General features: G+C 44.3%; 1 protein-coding gene across 1 annotated transcript in view; it reads left to right on the forward strand.

Moving 5' to 3' along the window:
- LOC311143836 (interphotoreceptor matrix proteoglycan 2-like) overlaps positions 1-20,826 on the forward strand; it is a gene marked incomplete at both ends in the record, with an annotated part of 58,512 nt that overhangs the window by 19,532 nt on the left and 18,154 nt on the right. The window contains 2 exons of the mRNA XM_084179718.1: positions 1,003-1,214; positions 4,936-4,994. Coding sequence (XP_084035844.1) covers positions 1,003-1,214; positions 4,936-4,994 — 271 coding nt within the window. The remainder of the gene's footprint in view (positions 1-1,002; positions 1,215-4,935; positions 4,995-20,826) is intronic.

Below are 20,826 nucleotides of genomic sequence, written 5' to 3' on the forward strand. Positions count from 1 at the left end.
GATAAGCTGATTTGTTTTTTTCAATCAATTTTAGAATAAGGTTGTAACATAGCAAAATGTGGAAAAAGTCAAGGTGTCTGAATATTTTCCGAAGGCTAGACCAATTAAGTACCAAAGACATCTTAAATCAGTAAAAAAAATGAATGCAAATCTGCTGTGTGTAAACAGCGGTAGGCTATGTATTGTATAATGGCACAATCATTTATTTTTATTGAGGTTTTTTGGGGGGGCTTGGACTCATATACTGTATAGGCCTATGCGTATGCATAAGTTCTAATATGCATATGGGTGTTTTGAATGAATCATCACCTTAGAAAGTGCTGTCCATTTAGTTGTTTAGCTTTGAAACAACATCCACAATGACCATGTTTTCCACTCAGTTTCAACCTGTTGATCTTTCTTTAAATTGATCAATCACAGTGAGGTGAGTTTTAAAAGCATGATACTGTTTTGATGCTAAGTGTTTTACTTGATTTTCGATTGCATTTGCATTGATGTCAGAGTGGTTAGAGGGACAATAGAGCCCTGAGTACCAGGCCATTAGGACCTGATGGCCGTTAGCAAGTTGGGTACTACCAACACATGTCCAGAGTGCATAAGAGGAGATTACCATGACTCAATGGTCATGTGGAATTTTGCTGCGGTCATGACTCATGACTCCCTGTGTGGCAGTAATATGGTCACCTCAACAGCCCTAGGTACACATACCAGGATTTGTCTAAAGAACATACTGATCTGGGTCCATGCTACTGGTCTGAATTCTTAGCATTAAAACGAAAGCACAGACCAGTATTGAAGTTGACGATAATCCGTTTTTTTTCAATCCGGGGGTCCCACAACTTTGTGCAGTTTTTTTGTTCCAGACCATTACTAATGTACCTGAGTCAGCTAATTAACTAATTATAAAGAGCTTGATTAAGTTGAATCAGACACCAGTGCTGTAAGAAAAGTGTTGCTTTCGTAAAAACACCAACCTTTGTCCTTTCACTCCCTAACCCCCAGAGGTCATCAGTGAGTTCACCATAGAAGGGACAGAGGTGGAGCTTCCTACAGAACCCACCAATGACATAGAGGTGTTGGCTCTGCCCACGCGGGCCCAGCTGGAGCAGGTGGTGGAGCTGAGTATCCTGCTGAAGGGAGAGAGGTACAGCGATGCTCTCAGAGACCCTGCCAGCCTCCAGTACCAGACACTCAACCAGCAGTTCACTGACAAGGTACGGCTCAATACATTGCTACAATGGGAAAAGATTAGTGTCACAGTTTGATGTTTATGCCAATACATACAATGGGAAAAGACGAGTGTCACAGGGTTGACATTTTTCTGGTTTATCTAATCTCTCTCCCCGAAAGACAGGCAGGCAGGCAGACAGAAAGACAGGCAGGCAGACAGAAAGACAGGCAGACAGTTTCAAGTCAATATTCAATAATTCATAACAAGGCTCTTAGTTTCTTGAACTGCAAGACCATTGTGTCCAATGAAGGTCAACATTTATTTTGGGTCGAGTGACTTCAAATTTCATGTGCCGGGTCATTACGGTCCACTGGTCATGAGTATGTACAATTTGGGAAGATTAAACCTTTTTAACCCATCGAAACCACCCCTATGATCCACAATTAAGTAATTTCCTGTAATCGCAGGAAGCTGAAATTCAATGGGACACTTTTTAACGATGCCCTGCGTTTCAAGTCTTTACATTAAGCATTTACCGTTCTACAGAGGATGGAAGACAGTGTTTTTGTGTAACTGCAGGGAGAGAATGAAGGACAATGTTGAGGATTAATTAAGACACTTCCTGTTGCCACAGGAAGCTGAACCTCAACACTGGGCATCCCTATAAGGTCACGATTGGATGTGTGCAAGGATGGTTAGCTAGCTCAATCGCAGTCAACGGGGGTATTATAGTTATGTGAGGGCTGGAGGTAATACTTTTCTATGGAAGAAAGGCCTTGTTCACGGTGGGACCAAGTTTTCACTGTTTTCACATGGTAGGCTTGCGTTCATCGGGAGCATCTGTTGAACATACCATATGTGAATTTTGCTTCTAGCCTCAACTGTTCTGCCGATGTCACTCAAAAGCACATTAACTCTAGGTCAGTCTTCAAGTGAGGCCTACCTTTCTGCCATGTAGTGGGGAAAGGGGCAAATTAATGAATTGATCATCAACCCTAATTCTAACCCTGACCCTAACCCTTGTTTCATCTCCACATCTTGGCTCAACCCTAATCCTAGCCATAACCCTAACATGAACTTCTTGTCCACATCCCGGCTCAACCCTAACTCCAAAAGCTGAGCCAAGATGTGGAGGGCTACGTGTTAGGGTTATGGCTGGGGTTCAGTTTGGGGTTCAGCCAGGATGTGGACAGCTGGGTTAGGGTTAGGTTTAGAGTTTGTCTGTCTTCCTGCCTGCCTGCCTGCCTCTCTCTCTCTCTCTCTCTCTCTCTCTCTCTCTCTCTCTCTCTCTCTCTCTCTCTCTCTCTCTCTCTCTCTTTCTCTCTCTCTCTCTCTCTCTCTCTCTCTGTCTGTCTGTGAATCTGTCTGTCTGTCTGAATGTCTGTCTGTCTGAGTCTTTCACCAATTTACCCATTGCAGCTCTATTGCCAACTTTTTTGCCTTGAATGCAATGTATTGACTTATGCGCCAATACCCTTGATGCATATCTATGCGTCAATATCCTGTCTGTGAAGGTGTGAAAGTGGAGAGAAAGTTGGAGGTAGGAGAGAGAGGTGGGAGAGAGAGGTGGGAGAGAGAGGAGGGAGAGAGAGGTCGGAGAGAGAGGTGGGAGAGAGAGGAGGGAGAGAGAGGTGGGAGAGAGAGGTGGGAGAGAGAGGTGGGAGAGAGAGGAGGGAGAGAGAGGAGGGAGAGAGAGGTGGGAGAGAGAGGTGGGAGAGAGAGGAGGGAGAGAGAGGAGGGAGAGAGAGGTGGGAGAGAGAGGTGGGAGAGAGAGGTGGGAGAGAAATAGTATAGATGAGGGGGGAAAGAAGGAGGGAGATAAAATGGAGAGGGGGAGGAGGGAGAGAGAGAGATAGAGGGGAGACCGAGAGAGAGAGGGTGAAGGAGGGAGGGGGGAAAGAGAGAGCGAGAGGAGAAAGAGATAGAAGAGAGCGAGAGAGGAGGGTGTCATGTCTGTGAAGCCTTTCTCTATGCATCAAACCTGTGACACTCGTCTTTTCCCATTGACTGCAATTAATTGACATAAACATCAACCCTGTGAAAATCATACTTTCCCACTGACTGCAATGTACTGAGAAAAATGTAAACCCTGTGACACTCGTCTTTTCCCATTAACAGCAATGTATTGAGAAAAACGTTAGCTGCATTTCTTTGTGCAAAAAACGTGCCAGAATGACGTTTTAAGGCTGCTAATGGGCTCTTCCTTTCTCTTTCATTGTTCCCTCTCGCATTTCTCCACTTCACTCCTTTACAGTACACCTCTTATTTCCTCCACTCTATCCTCCTCCTTTCTCACAATCCTTTCATCTCGTTCCTCCTGTCATTCCCGATCTCCCCTCATCCTCCCTCACCCCTTCTCTCCCTCCTCTTTTTCCTCTTCAGGCTTCTCATAACCCTTCACTTTGTTTGTAGGCTTTGAGGCTATAGTTATTTATTGTTAATTTTAACACACACAGTCAGGGCACTATAAAGAACCCACACAGTTGGGCAGGATTTCAAACTAGGCATACTTTGTGTGAAAAGATGCTGAAAGTTACAGTTTATAATGTGGTTTGAGGCCACAAGAGAGGCAGGACACACACACACACACACACACACACACACACACACACACAGATAACTTTCCTCCACCATCGAGGCTTTTTGACTGAGAACAATTGGGTCAGACATTTTACTGCTGCTGGGAAAATAAGATGTTTTTGACTCTCCCCTGGAAGCCATTAATGTACTCATTATTACTCTGTCCATAGCCGCTGGAAGTCGTTTGCAGATGAGGGTGCTGAGAATGATTGGGGGGGGCTATGGACTGAGCTTTTAATAACGGACTATTAAAAGCCCAGTGCACTAGTTTTGTGTAAAAAAAGATATAACTTTTTTGAAATATTATTTATTATTATTATGATTTTTCAGGGGGTGACTCTATGACTCTGTCTTAAACTGTATCCCTCCGTGTATAGAAAGAAGGAGAGAGATTGACAAGGAAAGAAGGAGAGAGATAAAAGAGGGACGGACATGTTTGGAAAAACACAATCTGACAACTGAAGAAGTAGGCTGTGTCACCAAGTGTGTCAGAATAATAGTGATTGCGAAAGCAGGGTATTTGCCGCATTGATTGGGAAAGGTAGAAGAGGGTGTAATGGCAGGCTTGTTGACACTATTAAACGTAATTGAACTTTTTCACTGAGGAGGTATTCCACAATGCTGGGTCAATGAGTCAGCAAAACAATGGTTCTCTTCACAAAACGCTCACTAACAACTCCAACAGTGCAGTAGTATCTAACAATATACAACAATACACAACAATACACAACAATACACAACAATACACAACAATACACAAGAATCTAAAAGGAAAAAAATGGAATTAAAGCGGACATAAACTAGCAATATCCAAAAAAAGAGCAGAAGTAAAATAAAATAACAGTAGGGAGGCTATATATACAGGGGGGTACTGGTGCAGAGTCAATGTGCGGGGGCACCGGCTAGTTGAGGTAGTTGAAGTAATATGTACATGTGGGTAGAGTTAAAGTGACAATGCAAAAAATAAATAAATGCATAAATAATTAACAGAGTAGCAGCAGCGTAAAAAGATGGGTTGTTTTTTTAAATTTAGGGTTAGGTTTAGGGGTAAGGTCACAACAATGACCACTCTTAAGGGCCTTGCTGGACACTCCACCCAACAGAGGTGACCAGTGGTCTTGCCCAGAGTGAGGTGAATGCTGATGTTAACTGTTGAACTCACGTTGACCTCTTTGTGTTTGCAGATAGAAGATGCTCTGGAGGGACTGCCAGGCTTGAAGAGTGTGGCTGTGCTGGAGTTCAGGTCAGTCTCTACTGTAGTGGTGTATTAGCCTGGTCACATTTGGATGTGATTTAGTTTAGCCAACTCCATTAACTATCATTGGAATGCAATACTGTACATATGTATGGCATGACCGCAATAATCTGAAGAGTTGGCTAAAACACACACAGCTGTGTGGTGTAGGCCATTGATTTGATACATTGACCTGACCTTCACACCTGATCTTTGTCAAACATAATTTATTTAAATAAAGTATGTTTAGTAGTCCCCCTCCATGAAATCGGGGAGGGGACTGTGGATTGGTCTCCGTCCGTCTGTCCATTCGTTATTCACACGCGATATCTCATACATCACTGGCCTGATTTTGACTACAGTTTTCATGCGTCTTGTCAGAGAGATCCAGCATTTACAAAGCGAGAGTAATAACTGGGCCCAACATCTGTCTTCTCCAGCAGGTGGCGATATTTCTTTGACACATGACGTGGAGTAGGCTACAGGGAGTGGATTAGCTAAAGAGACTGCAGGGCTCGACATTCAAGATTTACACAGGCCTACACTATTGAGCTGCTTGCTTGTCAAGACATTAACATTATTTACACAAATCATTTGTTGGTAAAATACAAAGGGCCTAATAATACTATTATGTAGTCTTGGCCTATATAATTGTTTAGAAACCAGATTTATTCCCGAAGCTGTTCATGAGCTATGTCGTTTATTTATCAGCTTAATATCAACTGTCTGGTAGTAAGTGCGCGCAACTCCGCACACAGCTGATTGGTGCACAGAAAGAAATGTGTTCTAATAAGCCCAGTCACTGCACAACATTCCTAAACATAATCTCGAGAAAATACAACAGTTTCGATTGCAATTATTAAAAAGAGCAGGATCCCAGCTTTTCAGTGCTGTATGGTTTATTTCTCAACTCAAATTTTTGCGCAATTGCCAGCGTTTTACAATCTTGAGTGTCTGGCATTACAATAAAAATAAGTAATGGAAGGAAGCCCGACGGCCATTGGAATGCATAAACGTCAAGCCTATAGAGTACACAGGAGGTTGGTGGCATCTTAATTGGGGAGGACGGGCTCATAGTAATGGTTGGAGTTTAAAGAGTGGAATGGTATTAAATACATCAAACACATGGTTTCCATGTGTTTGATCCCATTCCATTAGCTCCGTTCCATCCTTTATTATGAGCCGTCCTCCCCTCAGTAGCCTCCACTGATAAAGTACCGCAGTATGAGTCATAATACCCATAAAACCTAGAGGTCAAACAGGGAGGTCATATTTAGAGTCTGTGATCTATTTATTTATTGTATTTTTTGTGTGTATTTTACGCCCTTTTTCTCCCCGATTTCGATTTTGTCTCATTGCTGCAACTCCCCAACGGGCTCAGGAGGTAAAGGTTGAGTCATGCGTCCTCCGAAACATGATCCGCCAAACCGCGCTTCTTAACCCGGAAGCCAGCTGCACCAATGTGTCGGAGGAAACACCGTTCACCTGACGACCGACGTCAGCCTGCAGGCGCCTGGCCCGCCACAAAGAGTCGCTAGAGCACGATGAGCCAAGTAAAGCCCCCCCGGCAAAACCCTCCCCTAACCCAGACGACGCTGGGCCAATTGTGCGCCGCCCTATGGGACTGCCGATCACGGCCGGTTGTGATACAGCCCGGGATTTAACCCGGGTCTGTAGTGACACCTCTAGCACTGCGATGCAGTGCCTTAGACCGCTGTGCCACTCGGGAGGCCTGTGATCTAGTTTTTATTTGTTTTCATGCAGACTTCAGAAGGATGCCCAAGGGTGAGTATAGACCCTTAACAGCAGTCCTGTATGTGTATAGTCAGTAGGCTAGTAATCTAACCCTAGGTCTGTGGTTAAGGATAACCTAGTCCTGAGAGTGTGTATGTCTGTTTGTGTGTGTCCGTACTTGTGTACATAAGCAACAATTTACATTTAAACAGAGACAGTACTATGGTACAAAATGCATACAGTGAGGTAAAAAAGTATTTGAACCCCTGCTGATTTTGTACGTTTGCCCACTCACAAAGACAAGATCAGTCTATAATTTTAATGGTAGGTTTATTTGAACAGTGAGAGACAGAATAACAACAACAAAATCGAGAAAAATGCATGTCAAAAATGTTATAAATTGATTTGCATTTTAATGAGGGAAATAAGTATTTGACCCCCTCTCAATCAGAAAGATTTCTGGCTCCCAGGTGTCTTTTATACAGGTAACGAGCTGAGATTAGGAGCACACTCTTAAAGGGAGTGCTCCTAATCTCAGCTTGTTACCTGTATAAAAGACACCTGTCCACAGAAGCAATCAATCAATCAGATTCCAAACTCTCCACCATGGCCAAGACCAAAGAGCTCTCCAAGGATGTCAGGGACAAGATTGTAAACCTACACAAGGCTGGAATGGGCTACAAGACCATCGCCAAGCAGCTTGGTGAGAAGGTGACAACAGTTGGTGAGATTATTCGCAAATGGAAGAAACACAAAAGACCTGTCAATCTCCCTCGGCCTGGGGCTCTATGCAAGATCTCACCTCGTGGAGTTGCAATGATCATGAGAACGGTTCAAATAAACCTACCATTAAAATGATAGACTGATAATTTCTTTGTCAGTGGGCAAACGTACAAAATCAGCAGGGGATCAAATACTTTTTTCCCTCACTGTATCAGCCAATTCAAATCGTTGATTAACTTGCAGGCAACAGAAAGCTAAATTGTAGCTGGTCCCATCAGATAACATGGCACACGTCAGCCATATGCTAAAGATGTCACTGTGTCACGTTGTATACTGATAGAAGACAGGCGCAGGAATACGTAATAGTTTTTTTTATTATTCAACCCAACATAAGGTATGTCATGGAAAACGACGTGGATGAAGCCCAGAACGTGTATATATATATATATATATATATATATATATATATCACAGGGCTGTAACCCAAACAAAAGAGCGAGGTGTAAACCAATTACTCGGCATGTAAACTGTAATACAATGTACTCACGAGACCAACGGACATAGGACAATAATCGACGAGGACAATGGGGAACAGAGGGCACATATATACACATACTAATCAGGGGGAATGGGAACCAGGTGTGTGTAATGAGACAAGACAGTCTGGGGTTGGTGGGCCCCGTGTAGCTCAGTTGGTAGAGCGTGGCGTTTGCAACGCCAGGGTTGTGGGTTCGATTCCCACGGGGGGGCAGTATGAAAAATGTATGCACTCACTAACTGTAAGTCGCTCTGAATAAGAGTGTCTGCTAAAATGACTAAAATGTAAAACAATGTGGTAATGAACCAGGTCAGTGACGCCTAGAAGGCCGGTGACGTAGACCTCCGGAGCTGGTGAACGGAATGAGCAGCAGTACTGGGGGGATCCGTGACACACTGATTATATCCTGGCACAAATTCTTCATCAGCATATCAAAGATCTTAGACTTTGTATCCACCAACCGATGGCATTTCTTAAAATAGGTCAATCCTAGCCACTAGAGGGATATTTTAAACCTACAAATTCAAGGTTTACTTTTGTTCCGTTGGTCTGTGACAAAATGTTGTGTGCCAATATTGCATTGATGCATCCTTGACTAGGCTACTAGCTACTACTAACGGTAGACAACACTTTCACATTTTTGCATATATGACAAAATACTACGTTTTTGTTTATCTGTTTCACACACATTCATGTGCTTTTATGGAAAAAAAGATAAATGAGGTCCTTACAACATGTACATTTATCGTTCATTATAAAAAAAACAAAGAGCCTTGTGGATTTGTCAAATAGCAGTCATCTATGGCGAGGGGTTCCCAACTCTTTCAACCTTTTCTATGGGCACAATACTGCCATCTGTAGGATGGTAACAAGAGTGTAAACTACAATCTTACTGTACACATTGTAATGCTCATCCTCCTCGAGTCAAAAGACGCATATGTGACAAAGCAGATTATAAATGTTTTTCATATAAAACGTTGTAGGCCTACATTTAGGTGTACACGTCCATGTAATATTGCTTATGCAATATTATTAGCTTATCAAATGTTATTTGTCACATGCTTCGTAAACAACTAACAGTGAAATGCTTACTTACAGGTTTTCCAACAATGCAGAGTTAAAGATCAAATAGAAATAGTGACACAAGGAATAGATACACAATAAATAACGAACAACAATTATGAGTAAAAATAACATGGCTATACACAGGGAGCACCAGTACTGAATCAATGTGCAGGGGTACTAATTGAGGTAGCTATGTACATATACAGTGGGGAGAACAAGTATTTGATACACTGCCGATTTTGCAGGTTTTCCTACTTACAAAGCATGTAAAGGTCTGTAATTTTGATCATAGATACACTTCAACTGTGAGAGATGGAATCTAAAACAAAAATCCAGAAAATCACATTGTATGATTTTTAAGTAATTAATTAGCATTTTATTGCATGACATAAGTATTTGATCACCTACCAACCAGTAAGAATTCCGGCTCTCACAGACCTGTTAGTTTTTCTTTAAGAAGCCCTCCTGTTCTCCACTCATTACCTGTATTAACTGCACCTGTTTGAACTTGTTACCTGTATAAAAGACACCTGTCCACACACTCAATCAAACAGAATCCAAACTCTCCACAATGGCCAAGACCAGAGAGCTGTGTAAGGACATCAGGGATAAAATTGTAGACCTGCACAAGGCTGGGATGGACTACAGGACAATAGGCAAGCAGCTTGGTGAGAAGGCAACAACTGTTGGCGCAATTATTAGAAAATGGAAGAAGTTCAAAATGACGGTCAATCACCCTCGGTCTGGGGCTCCATGCAAGATCTCACCTCGTGGGGCATCAATGATCATGAGGAAGGTGAGGGATCAGCCCAGAACTACACGGCAGGTCCTGGTCAATGACCTGAAGAGAGCTGGGACCACAGTCTCAAAGAAAACCATTAGTAACACACTACGCCGTCATGGATTAAAATCCTGCAGCGCACGCAAGGTCCCCCTGCTCAAGCCAGCGCATGTCCAGGCCCGTCTGAAGTGTGCCAATGACCATCTGGATGATCCAGAGGAGGAATGGGAGAAGGTCATGTGGTCTGATGAGACAAAAATAGAGCTTTTTGGTCTAAACTCCACTCGGGAGTTTGGAGGAAGAAGAAGGATGAGTACAACCCCAAGAACACCATCCCAACCGTGAAGCATGGAGGTGGAAACATTATTCTTTGGGGATGCTTTTCTGCAAAGGGGACAGGACGACTGCACCGTATTGAGGGGAGGATGGATTGGGCCATGTATCGCGAGATCTTGGCCAACAACCTCCTTCTCTCAGTAAGAGCATTGAAGATGGGTCGTGGCTGGGTCTTCCAGCATGACAACGACCTGAAACACACAGCCAGGGCAACTAAGGAGTGGCTCCGTAAGAAGCATCTCAAGGTCTTGGAGTGGCCTAGCCAGTCTCCAGACCTGAACCCAATAGAAAATCTATGGAGGGAGCTGAAAGTCCGTATTGCCCAGCGACAGCCCCTGAAACCTAAAGGATCTGGAGAAGGTCTGTATGGAGGAGTGGGCCAAAATCCCTGCTGCAGTGTGTGCAAACCTGGTCAAGACCTACAGGAAACTTATGATCTCTGTAATTGCAAACAAAGGTTTCTGTACCAAATATAAAGTTTTGCTTTTCTGATGTATCAAATACTTATGTCATGCAATAAAATGCAAATTAATTACTTAAAAATCATACAATGTGATTTTCTGGAAATTACAGACCTCTACATGCTTTGTAAGTAGGAAAACCTGCAAAATCGGCAGTGTATCAAATACTTGCTCTCCCCACTGTAGGTAGGGGTAAAGTGAATAGGAAACAGGATAGATAATAGACTGAGCTGTAGCATAAGCAATATTACATGGAAGTGTACACCTAAATGTAGGCCTACAACGTTTTATATGAAAAACATTTATAATCTGCTTTGTCACATATGCGTCTTTTGACTCGAGGAGGATGAGCATTACAATTTGTGAGTGTGGGTAGTGTTCAGTGTGTGTAACCTCCCGAGTGGCGCAGTGGTCGAAGGCACTGCATCGCAGTGCTAGCTGTGCCACTAGAGATCCTGGTTCGAATCCAGGTTCTGCTATAGCCGGCCGCAACCGGGAGACCAATGTGGCGGCGCACAATTGGCCCAGGGTAGGGGAAGGAATGGCCGGCAGGGAGGTAGCTCAGTTGGTAGAGCATGGCGTTTGCAACCTGGACTGCCTGCATTTACCTTTGTTTGCCAGGGTTGTGGGTTCGATTCCCACGGGGGACCAGTATGAAAATAAAATTAAAATAATGTATGCACTAACTGTAAGTCGCTCTGGATAAGAGCGTCTGCTAAATGACGTAAATGTAAAAACAAAACAAAGGGTGTGTGCATAGAGTCAGTGCAAGAGAGTTAGTAAAAAACAAAGGTAAATGCAGGCAGTCCAGGTAGCCATTTAATTAGCTATTTAGCAGCCTTGCTTAGCAGTCTTATGGCTTGGGGATAGAAGCTGCTCAGGGTCCTGTTGGTTCCAGACTTGGTGCACTGGTAACGCTTGCCGTGCGGTAGTAGAGGGAACAGTCTATGGCTTGGGTGGCTAGAGTCTTTTACATTGTTTTTGGGCCTTCCTCTGACACCGCCATGTATAGAGGTCCTGGCTGGCAGGGAGCAGGGAGGTACTCACCACCCTCTGTAGGGCCTTGCGGTCGGGTGCCTTGCTGTTGCCGTACCAAGCAGTGATGCAGCCAGTCAAATCAAATCAAATCACATTTTATTGGCCACATGCACCGAATACAACAGGTGCAGACATTACAGTGAAATGCTTACTTACAGCCCTTAACCAACAAGATGCTCTCAATGGTGCAGCTGTAGAACTTTTTGAGGACCTGAGGGCCCATGCCAAATCTTTTCACTTCCTGACTGTGGTGGTCTGCTTGAAAAAAGTTGACATTACAGACAGGGTCAGGGATAGGTAGAGAATGTAAGTGAAGACACTTGCCAGCTGGTCAGCTCATGCTCTGAGTACGCGTCCTGGTATTCCGTCTGGCCCCGTGGCCTTGCAAATGTTAACCTGTTGAAAGGTCTTACTCACATCAGTTACGGAAAGCGATATCACACAGTCATCCGGAACAGCTGGTGCTCTCATGCATAGTTCAGTGTTGCTTGCCTCGAAGCGAGCATAGAAGGCATTTAGCTCATCTGGTAGGCTTGCGTCACTGGGCAGCTTGCGGCTGGGCTTCCCTTTGTAATCTGTGATAGTTTGTAAGCCCTGCCACATCCGTCGAGTGTCAGAACCGGCGTAGTAGGATTCGATCTTAGTCCTGTATTGACACTTTGCCTGTTTGATGGCTCGTCAGAGGTCGTACCGTGATTTCTTATAAGGATCCGGATTAGTGTCCCTCTCCTTGAAAGCGGCAGCTCTAGCCTTTAGATGTTGCCTGTAATCCATGGCTTTTGGATGGGGTATGTACGTACGGTCACTGTGGGGACGACGTCATCAATGCACCTATTAATGAAGTCTGTGACTGATGTGGTAAACTCCTCAATGTTATCGAATGAATCCCGGAACATATTCCAATCTGTGCCAGTGAAATAATCCTGTCGCTTAGCATCCACTTCATTGGACCACTTCCGTATTGAGCACATCACTGGTACGTGCTGTTTGAGTTTTTTCTTGGAAGCAGGAAGATAGAGTTATGGATTGATTTGCCAAAAGGAGGGTGACGGAGGGCCTTGTATGCTTTTCTATGTGTGGAATAAGGGTGATCTAGAGTTTTGTCACCTCTAGTTGCACAGGTGACATGCTCGTAAAAACGAGGTAAAAAAATGTCAGTTTACCTGCATTAAAATCACTGACCACGAGAAACACATTAGCAATGTGTTGTGTGCAAAGCTGAAGAAAGAGATAGCTCCTTATTAAATCAATTCATTATCTTCATCTTCAAGCTGTTGACTGTATAGGCATCCCTTTTCAACACACTAACACGATACATGTAAATCTACATTTCAAAGGGGGGGGGAAACTAATGTGAGATTCGAACCCTTGTCACAATCTGCGACAATTACATGGACTAGGCACTTCAGTCAGTCAAATACACCTGATAGTTGCTTTGATGATCAGAATGTGCTGTTTGACTGAGGTATGTTAAGGACACTTCCATGTCCAACCACGTCAACGATTATATATTATATGAGTACAGTGAGGGAAAAATGTATTTGATCCCCTGCTGATTTTGTACGTTTGCCCACTGACAAAGAAATGATTAGTCTATAATTTTAATGGTAGGTTTATTTGAACAGTGAGAGACAGAATAACAACAAAACAATCTAGAAAAACTAATGTCAAAAATGTTATAAATTGATTTGCATTTTAATGAGGGAAATAAGTATTTGACCCCCTCTCAATCAGAAAGATTTCTGGCTCCCAGGTGTCTTTTATAAAGGTAACGAGCTGAGATTAGGAGCACACTCTTAAAGGGAGTGCTCCTAATCTCAGTTTGTTACCTGTATAAAAGACACCTGTCCAGAGAAGCAATCAATCAATCAGATTCCAAACTCTCCACCATGGCCAAGACCAAAGAGCTCTCCAAGGATGTCATGGACAAGATTGTAGACCTACACAAGGCTGGAATGGGCTACAAGACCATCGCCAAGCAGCTTGGTGATAAGGTGACAACAGTTGGTGCGATTATTCGCAAATGGAAGAAACACAAAATAACTGTCAATCTCCCTCAGCCTGGGGCTCCATGCAAGATGGCGAAGTAGTGCAGTCCTGTTTCTGTCGTGTGTCTGTAAATAGCCTGTAAATACCCTGTTTTTTTGTATTTTTCGTACATATTTCCCTATCAGACTTTTCATCCTTCTACAAAATATACTTTCCTGCAACCCGCCTCACTCAATGTGGAACGGATTCTATTATTGACTTACCTTTTATCTAGAATCTAGAATCTCCAGTTGAAACTAGCTAGCCAGCTAACTAGCTACTTGCTATTAGCCACAGCTAGCGGTGTTTCACCCAGATCATTGGATTTTTTCCGCGGGATTAATTTTAATCACTGGACATTGATCGAGCGCGTTATCGACCCAGAACATATCAGTTTTTCTGCCGGAATCACTGATTCACTGGACCTTTAACTCCGGATTCATCGCTACCAGCTGGCTACAACAACAACAAAACGGACGCTGTGGTCTGGCTAATCATCCCGAGCTAGGCCCATCTCCCGGCTATCTACCTCTCTATCAACCGGATGGACCACCTAGTGTTGACACGGAGCCCCGCCGATCCTACACGACTGGTCTGCCGACGAAATCGTCTGATGTGGTTACGACGTTAACCACGAAGATTCCATCCATCTGCTAGCCCTGGCCCGTTAGCACACGTTATCCGTGGCCTCTTACTCACTAAACTGAACTAGCTACTGAACTAGCTACTTGCTATTAGCCACAGCTAGCGGTGTTGCACCCAGAATATTGGATTTTTTTCAGCGGGATTAATTTTTAATCACTGGACATTGATCACCGGATATTCGGCCAGTCTGCACAGCGCGTTATCGACCCAGAACATATCAGTTTTTCCGCCGGAATCACTGAATCACTGGACCTTTAACTCCGGATTCATCGCTACCAGCTGGCTACAACAAAACGGACGTAGCACACGCTAGCCGTGGCCTCTTACTCACTAGCGCTTCACCACCGGACCTTATGATAACTCAGCTATACAGCTGATATCTGCTGGACTGTTCCTTTTTACGGTACTACATCCTGTTTATGTTTAGCCTCAGCTCAAACATGGTTAGTTTATTGTTGTTTCGGTTATTTCTAATTGTACTATATCACTGTAGACCCCCCAGCCTAGCTAAACCTGCCTTAGTTAGCTCCTTTGTCCCTCCGCCCATACACTCAGAGACCGACTCAATTGATGCCTCTAGAGATACTATCTCTTTCATTGTTACCCAACGCTTAGGTTTACCTCCACTTTACTCATATCCTTCCATATCCTTGTCTGTACATAATGCCCTGAATCTTTTCTATAACACCCGGAAATCTGCCTCCTTTATTCTATGTACCCAACGCACTAGAAGACCAGTTCTTAAAGCCTTTAGCCGTATCCTTATTCTAGTCCTCCTCTGTTCCTCTGGTGATGTAGAGGCTAACCCAGGCCCTGTAGCCCCCAGTATCACTCCTACTCCCCAGGAGCTATCATTTGATGACTTCTGTAATCGCAAAAGTCTTGGTTTCTTGCACATAAATATCAGAAGTCTACTTCCTAAGTTTGAGTTATTCACTGCGTTAGCACACTCTGCCAACCCTGATGTTCTAGCAGTGTCTGAATCCTGGCACAGGAAGGCCACCAAAAATTCTGAAATTTCCATCCCCAACTATAACATTTTCCGTCTAGATAGAACTGCCAAAGGGGGTGGAGTTGCAATCTACTGTAGAGATAGCCTGCAGAGCTCTATCATACTATCCAGGTCTGTGCCCAAACAGTTTGAGCTTCTACTTCTAAAAATCCACCTTTCCAGAAATAAGTCTCTCACTGTTGCCGCTTGCTACAGACCCCCCTCAGCCCCCAGCTGTGCCCTGGACACCATATGTGAATTGATTGCCCCCCATTTATCCTCTGAGTTTTTACTGCTTGGTGACCTAAATTGGGATATGCTTAATACCCCAGCCATCCTACAATCCAAGCTAGATGCCCTCAACCTCACGCAAATTATCAACGAACCTACCAGGTACAACCCTAAATCCTTAAACATGGGTACCCTCATAGATATCATCCTGACTAACATACCCTCTAAATACACCTCAGCTGTCTTCAACCAGGATCTCAGCGATCACTGCCTTATTGCCTGCGTCCGTAACGGGTCTGCGGTCAAACGACCACCCCTCATCACTGTCAAACGCTCCCTAAAACACTTTAGCGAGGAGGCCTTCCTAATTGACCTGGCCCAGGTATCCTGGATGGATATAGATCTCATTCCGTCAGTAGAGGATGCCTGGTTGTTCCTTAAAAGTAATTTCCTCTCAATCTTAAATAAACATGCCCCATTCAAAAAATACAGAACTAAGAACCGATATAGCCCCTGGTTCTCCTCAGACTTGACTGCCCTTGACCAGCACAAAAACATCCTGTGGCGTACAGCATTAGCATCAAATAGCCCCCGCGATATGCAACTTTTCAGGGAAGTTAGGAACCAATATACACAAGCAGTCAGGAAAGCAAAGGCTAACTTTTTCAAACAGAAATTTGCATCCTGTAGCACTAACTCCAAAAAGTTTTGGGACACTGTAAAGTCCATGGAGAATAAGAGCACTTCCTCCCAGCTGCCCACTGCACTGAGGCTAGGAAACACTATCACCACCGATAAATCTACAATAATCGAGAATTTCAACAAGCATTTTGCTACAGCTGGCCATGCTTTCCATCTGGCTACCACTAACCCGGCCACCAACTCTGCACCCTCTGCTGCAACTTGCCCATGCCCCCCCCGCTTCTCCTTCACACAAATTCAGACAGCTGATGTTTTGAAAGCGCTGCAAAATCTGGACCCCTACAAATCAGCTGGGCTAGACAATCTGGACCCTTTCTTTCTAAAACTAGCCGCCGAAATTGTCGCAACCCCTATTACTAGTCTGTTCAACCTCTCTTTCATAACGTCTGAGATCCCCAGAGATTGGAAAGCTGCCGCGGTCATCCCCCTCTTCAAAGGGGGTGACACTCTAGATCCAAACTGCCACAGACCTATATCCATCCTGCCCTGCCTTTCGAAAGTATTCGAAAGCCAAGTTAACAAACAGATCATCGACCATTTCGAATACCACCGTACCTTCTCCGCTATGCAATCCGGTTTCCGAGCTGGTCACGGGTGCACTTCAGCCACGCTCAAGGTCCTAAACGATATTATAACCGCGATTGATAATAGACAGTACTGTGCAGCCGTCTTCATCGACCTGGCCAAGGCTTTCGACTCTGTCAACCACCGCATTCTTATTGGCAGACTAAATAGCCTTAGTTTCTCAAATGACTGCCTCGCCTGGTTCACCAACTACTTCTCAGATAGAGTTCAGTGTGTCAAATCGGAGGGCCTGTTGTCTGGACCTATGGCAGTCTCTATGGGGGTGCCACAGGGTTCAATTCTTGGGCCGACACTTTTCTCCGTGTATATCAATGATGTCGCTCTTGCTGCTGGTGACTCTCAGATCCACCTCTACGCAGACGACACCATTTTGTATACATCTGGCCCTTCATTGGACACTGTGTTAACAAACCTCCAAACGAGCTTCAATGCCATACAACAATCCTTCAGTAGCCTTCAACTGCTCTTAAACACTAGTAAAACTAAATGCATGCTTTTCAATCGAACGCTGCTAGCACCCGCCCACCCGACTAGAATCACCACTCTCGACGGGTCTGACCTAGAGTATGTGGACAACTACAAATATCTAGGTGTCTGGTTAGACTGTAAACTCAACTTCCAGACTCACATAAAGAATCTCTAATCCAAAGTTAAATCTAGAATCGGCTTCCTATTTCGCAACAAAGCCTCCTTCACTCATGCTGCCAAACATGCCCTCGTAAAACTGACTATCCTACCGATCCTTGACTTCGGCGATGTCATTTACAAAATAGCCTCCAACACTCTACTCAGCAAATTGGATGTAGTCTATCACAGTGCCATCCGTTTTGTCTCCAAAGCCCCATACACTACCCACCACTGTGACCTGTACGCTCTTGTTGGCTGGTCCTCACTACATGTTCGTCGTCAAACCCACTGGCTCCAGGCCATCTATAAATCACTGCTAGGCAAATCCCCGCCTTATCTTAGCTCATTGGTCACCATAGCAGCACCCACCCGTAGTCTGCGCTCCAGCAGGTATATCTCACTGGTCATTCCTCAAAGCCAACACCTCCTTTGGCCGCCATTCCTTCCAGTTCTCTGCTGCCAATGACTGGAACGAATTGCAAAAATCTCTGAAGCTGGAGACTCTTATCTCCCTCAATAACTTTAAGCATCAGTTGTCAGAGCACCTTACCGATCACTGCACCTGTACACAGCCCATCTGAAATTAGCCCACCCAACTACCTCATTCCTATATTGTTATTTATTTTGCTCTTTTGCACCCCAGTATCTCTATTTGCACATCATCTCTTGCACATCTAGCATTCCAGTGTTAATACTATTGTAATTATTCTGCACTATAGCCTATTTATTGCCTTACCTCCATAACTTGCTACATTTGCACACACTGTATATATATTTTCTGTTGTATTTCTGACTTTATGTTTTTTTTACCCCATATGTAACTCTGTGTTGTTTTTTATTGCACTACTTTGCTTTATCTTGGCCAGGTCGCAGTTGTAAATGAGAACCTGTTCTCAACTGGCTTACCTGGTTAAATAAAGGTGAAATAAAATAAATAAATAAAAAATCTCACCTCGTGGAGTTGCAATGATCAAGAGAACGGTGAGGAATCAGCCCAGAACTGCACGGGAGGATCTTGTCAATGATCTCAAGGCAGCTGGGACCATAGTCACCAAGAAAACAATTGGTAACACACTACGCCGTGAAGGACTGAAATCCTGCAGCGTCCGCAAGGTCCCCCTGCTCAAGAAAGCACATATACATGCTTTCTGAAGTTTGCCAATGAACGTCTCAATGATTCAGAGGAGAACTGGATGAAAGTGTTGTGGTCAGATGAGACCAAATGGAGCTCTTTGGCATCAACTCAACTTGCGCTGTTTGGAGGAGGAGGAATGCTGCCTATGACCCCAATAACACCATCCCCACCGTCAAACATGGAGGTGGAAACATTATGCTTTGGGGGTGTTTTTCTGCTAAGGGGACAGGACAACTTCACCGCATCAAAGGGACGATGGACAGGGCCATGTACCGTCAAGTCTTGGGTGAGAACCTCCTTCCCTCAGCCAGGGCATTGAAAATGGATCGTGGATGGGTATTCCAGCATGACAATGACCCAAAACACACGGCCAAGGCAACAAAGGAGTGGCTCAAGAAGAAGCACATTAAGGTCCTGGAGTGGCCTAGCCAGTCTCCAGACCTTAATCCCATAGAATATCTGTGGAGGGAGCTGAAGGTTCGAGTTGCCAAACGTCAGCCTCGAAACCTTAATGACTTGGAGAAGATCTGCAAAGAGGAGTGGGACAAAATCCCTCCTGAGATGTGTGCAAACCTTGTGGCCAACTACAAGAAACGTCTGACCTCTGTGATTGCCAAGAAGGGTTTTGCCACCAAGTACTAAATCATGTTTTGCAGAGGGGTCAAATACCTATTTCCCTCATTAAAATGCAAATCAATTTATAACATTTTTGACATGCGTTTTTCTGGATTTTTTTGTTGTTATTCTGTCTCTCACTGTTCAAATAAACCTACCATTAAAATTATAGACTGATCATTTCTTTGTCAGTGGGCAAACGTACACAATCAGCAGGGGATCAAATACTTTTTTCCCTCACTGTATATAATCAGTGCTACTTGGTGAGGTTAGCATAGGGCTAACGTGTGCCATGTTAACTGATGGGACCAGCTACAATTTATCCTTTTGTCACGTGCAAGTAAATCAATGATTTTAATTGGCTGATACGCATTTTGTGCTGGAGCACCTATTTAAATGTGTGTGTTTGTGTGTGTGTATATGTGTTTGTGTGTGTGTGTGTGTCTGAGGGTCATGCGGGATCCATGCTGGCTTTATCTGTAAGTGTGGGTAGGTTCGTGTGAAGTTATGTGAAGCTGTGGTGATACCCATAGACTTCCAGTCATTGGCTTGCAAAACTACCTCTAACTTCCTTCATACTGGACACAGAGACATAAAAATGGTAAGTAGTAGATAAAGGGCCTCATTGCCAAAATCCTGAAGTATCCCTTTAATGGTGTTAGGGCGGTCGGTCACCTGGTAAGAAGGATAAGGGCAGGGCTTGACAATTAACCAGCTGCTTCGTAACCCCAACCCAGCAGAGGAGCTCATCTCTGGGGCTTTATGGCTGCTACCTAACCTCAGCCCAGAAGAGGAGCTCATCTTTGGGGCTTTATGCCTGCTACCTAAACCCAACCCAGGAGAGGAGCTTATCTCTGAGGCTTTATGCCCACTGCAATCAACTCCCTGGCCTGTCACTGTCAACCATTGGGAGAGACAGATATGGAGAGATGCTAGCACACACACACACAGACACACACACACACACACATGCACGCACACATGCTCGAGTCATGCAGCAGTCCTCTGCTCATGCAATTACGTGGGACTTTACTAAGAAAAGCCTTGCCCTCTTCTGAGTTGTGATCCCAGATTCCCAGGTCAGCAGTGCTACAGTATGGAACTGACACGAGCTGAGAAGTAGGGCCATCTGCACACCTGGTATCTGCAGGTGCAGCAGAAGAGTATAAAAGAACATCAACTCATTAAACACTTGGATTCTGAATGTTGTCATATCCTTTTCCCAGTTTGAGCTGACAGCAGGACAACTGGGATCTGGGATGTGGTGGTGCAGTGGGGCGATTACAGGCACGTGCCTCATACTGGGCCAAGACAAGCCTGCTGAGAGATCTAGGTCACAGGGAGAATAGAAGGGCTCCCTGGAGCCATATGAAGTCTGATAGATGGCTTTTTCCACACTGTCAGGTTCCACATCAAGAGTCTTTTCTGGGTGTTTTGTCATGTTTATGACCATATTGATCACTTGGGTGGCTGGGCTGGTTGGATGGAAGTCATGGAAGTTATAGACGATGCTCCATGCGGGTGTAAATCTGGCGTAAATCTATCACACTACCATCTCTCATGTGAGAATAGTAAATCAAAGTACTGTGTTTGGAACTCTACTCTT

This window comes from Coregonus lavaretus (assembly GCF_964263955.1).
Source record: "Coregonus lavaretus genome assembly, chromosome: 16".
NCBI classification, from domain to species: domain Eukaryota; kingdom Metazoa; phylum Chordata; class Actinopteri; order Salmoniformes; family Salmonidae; genus Coregonus; species Coregonus lavaretus.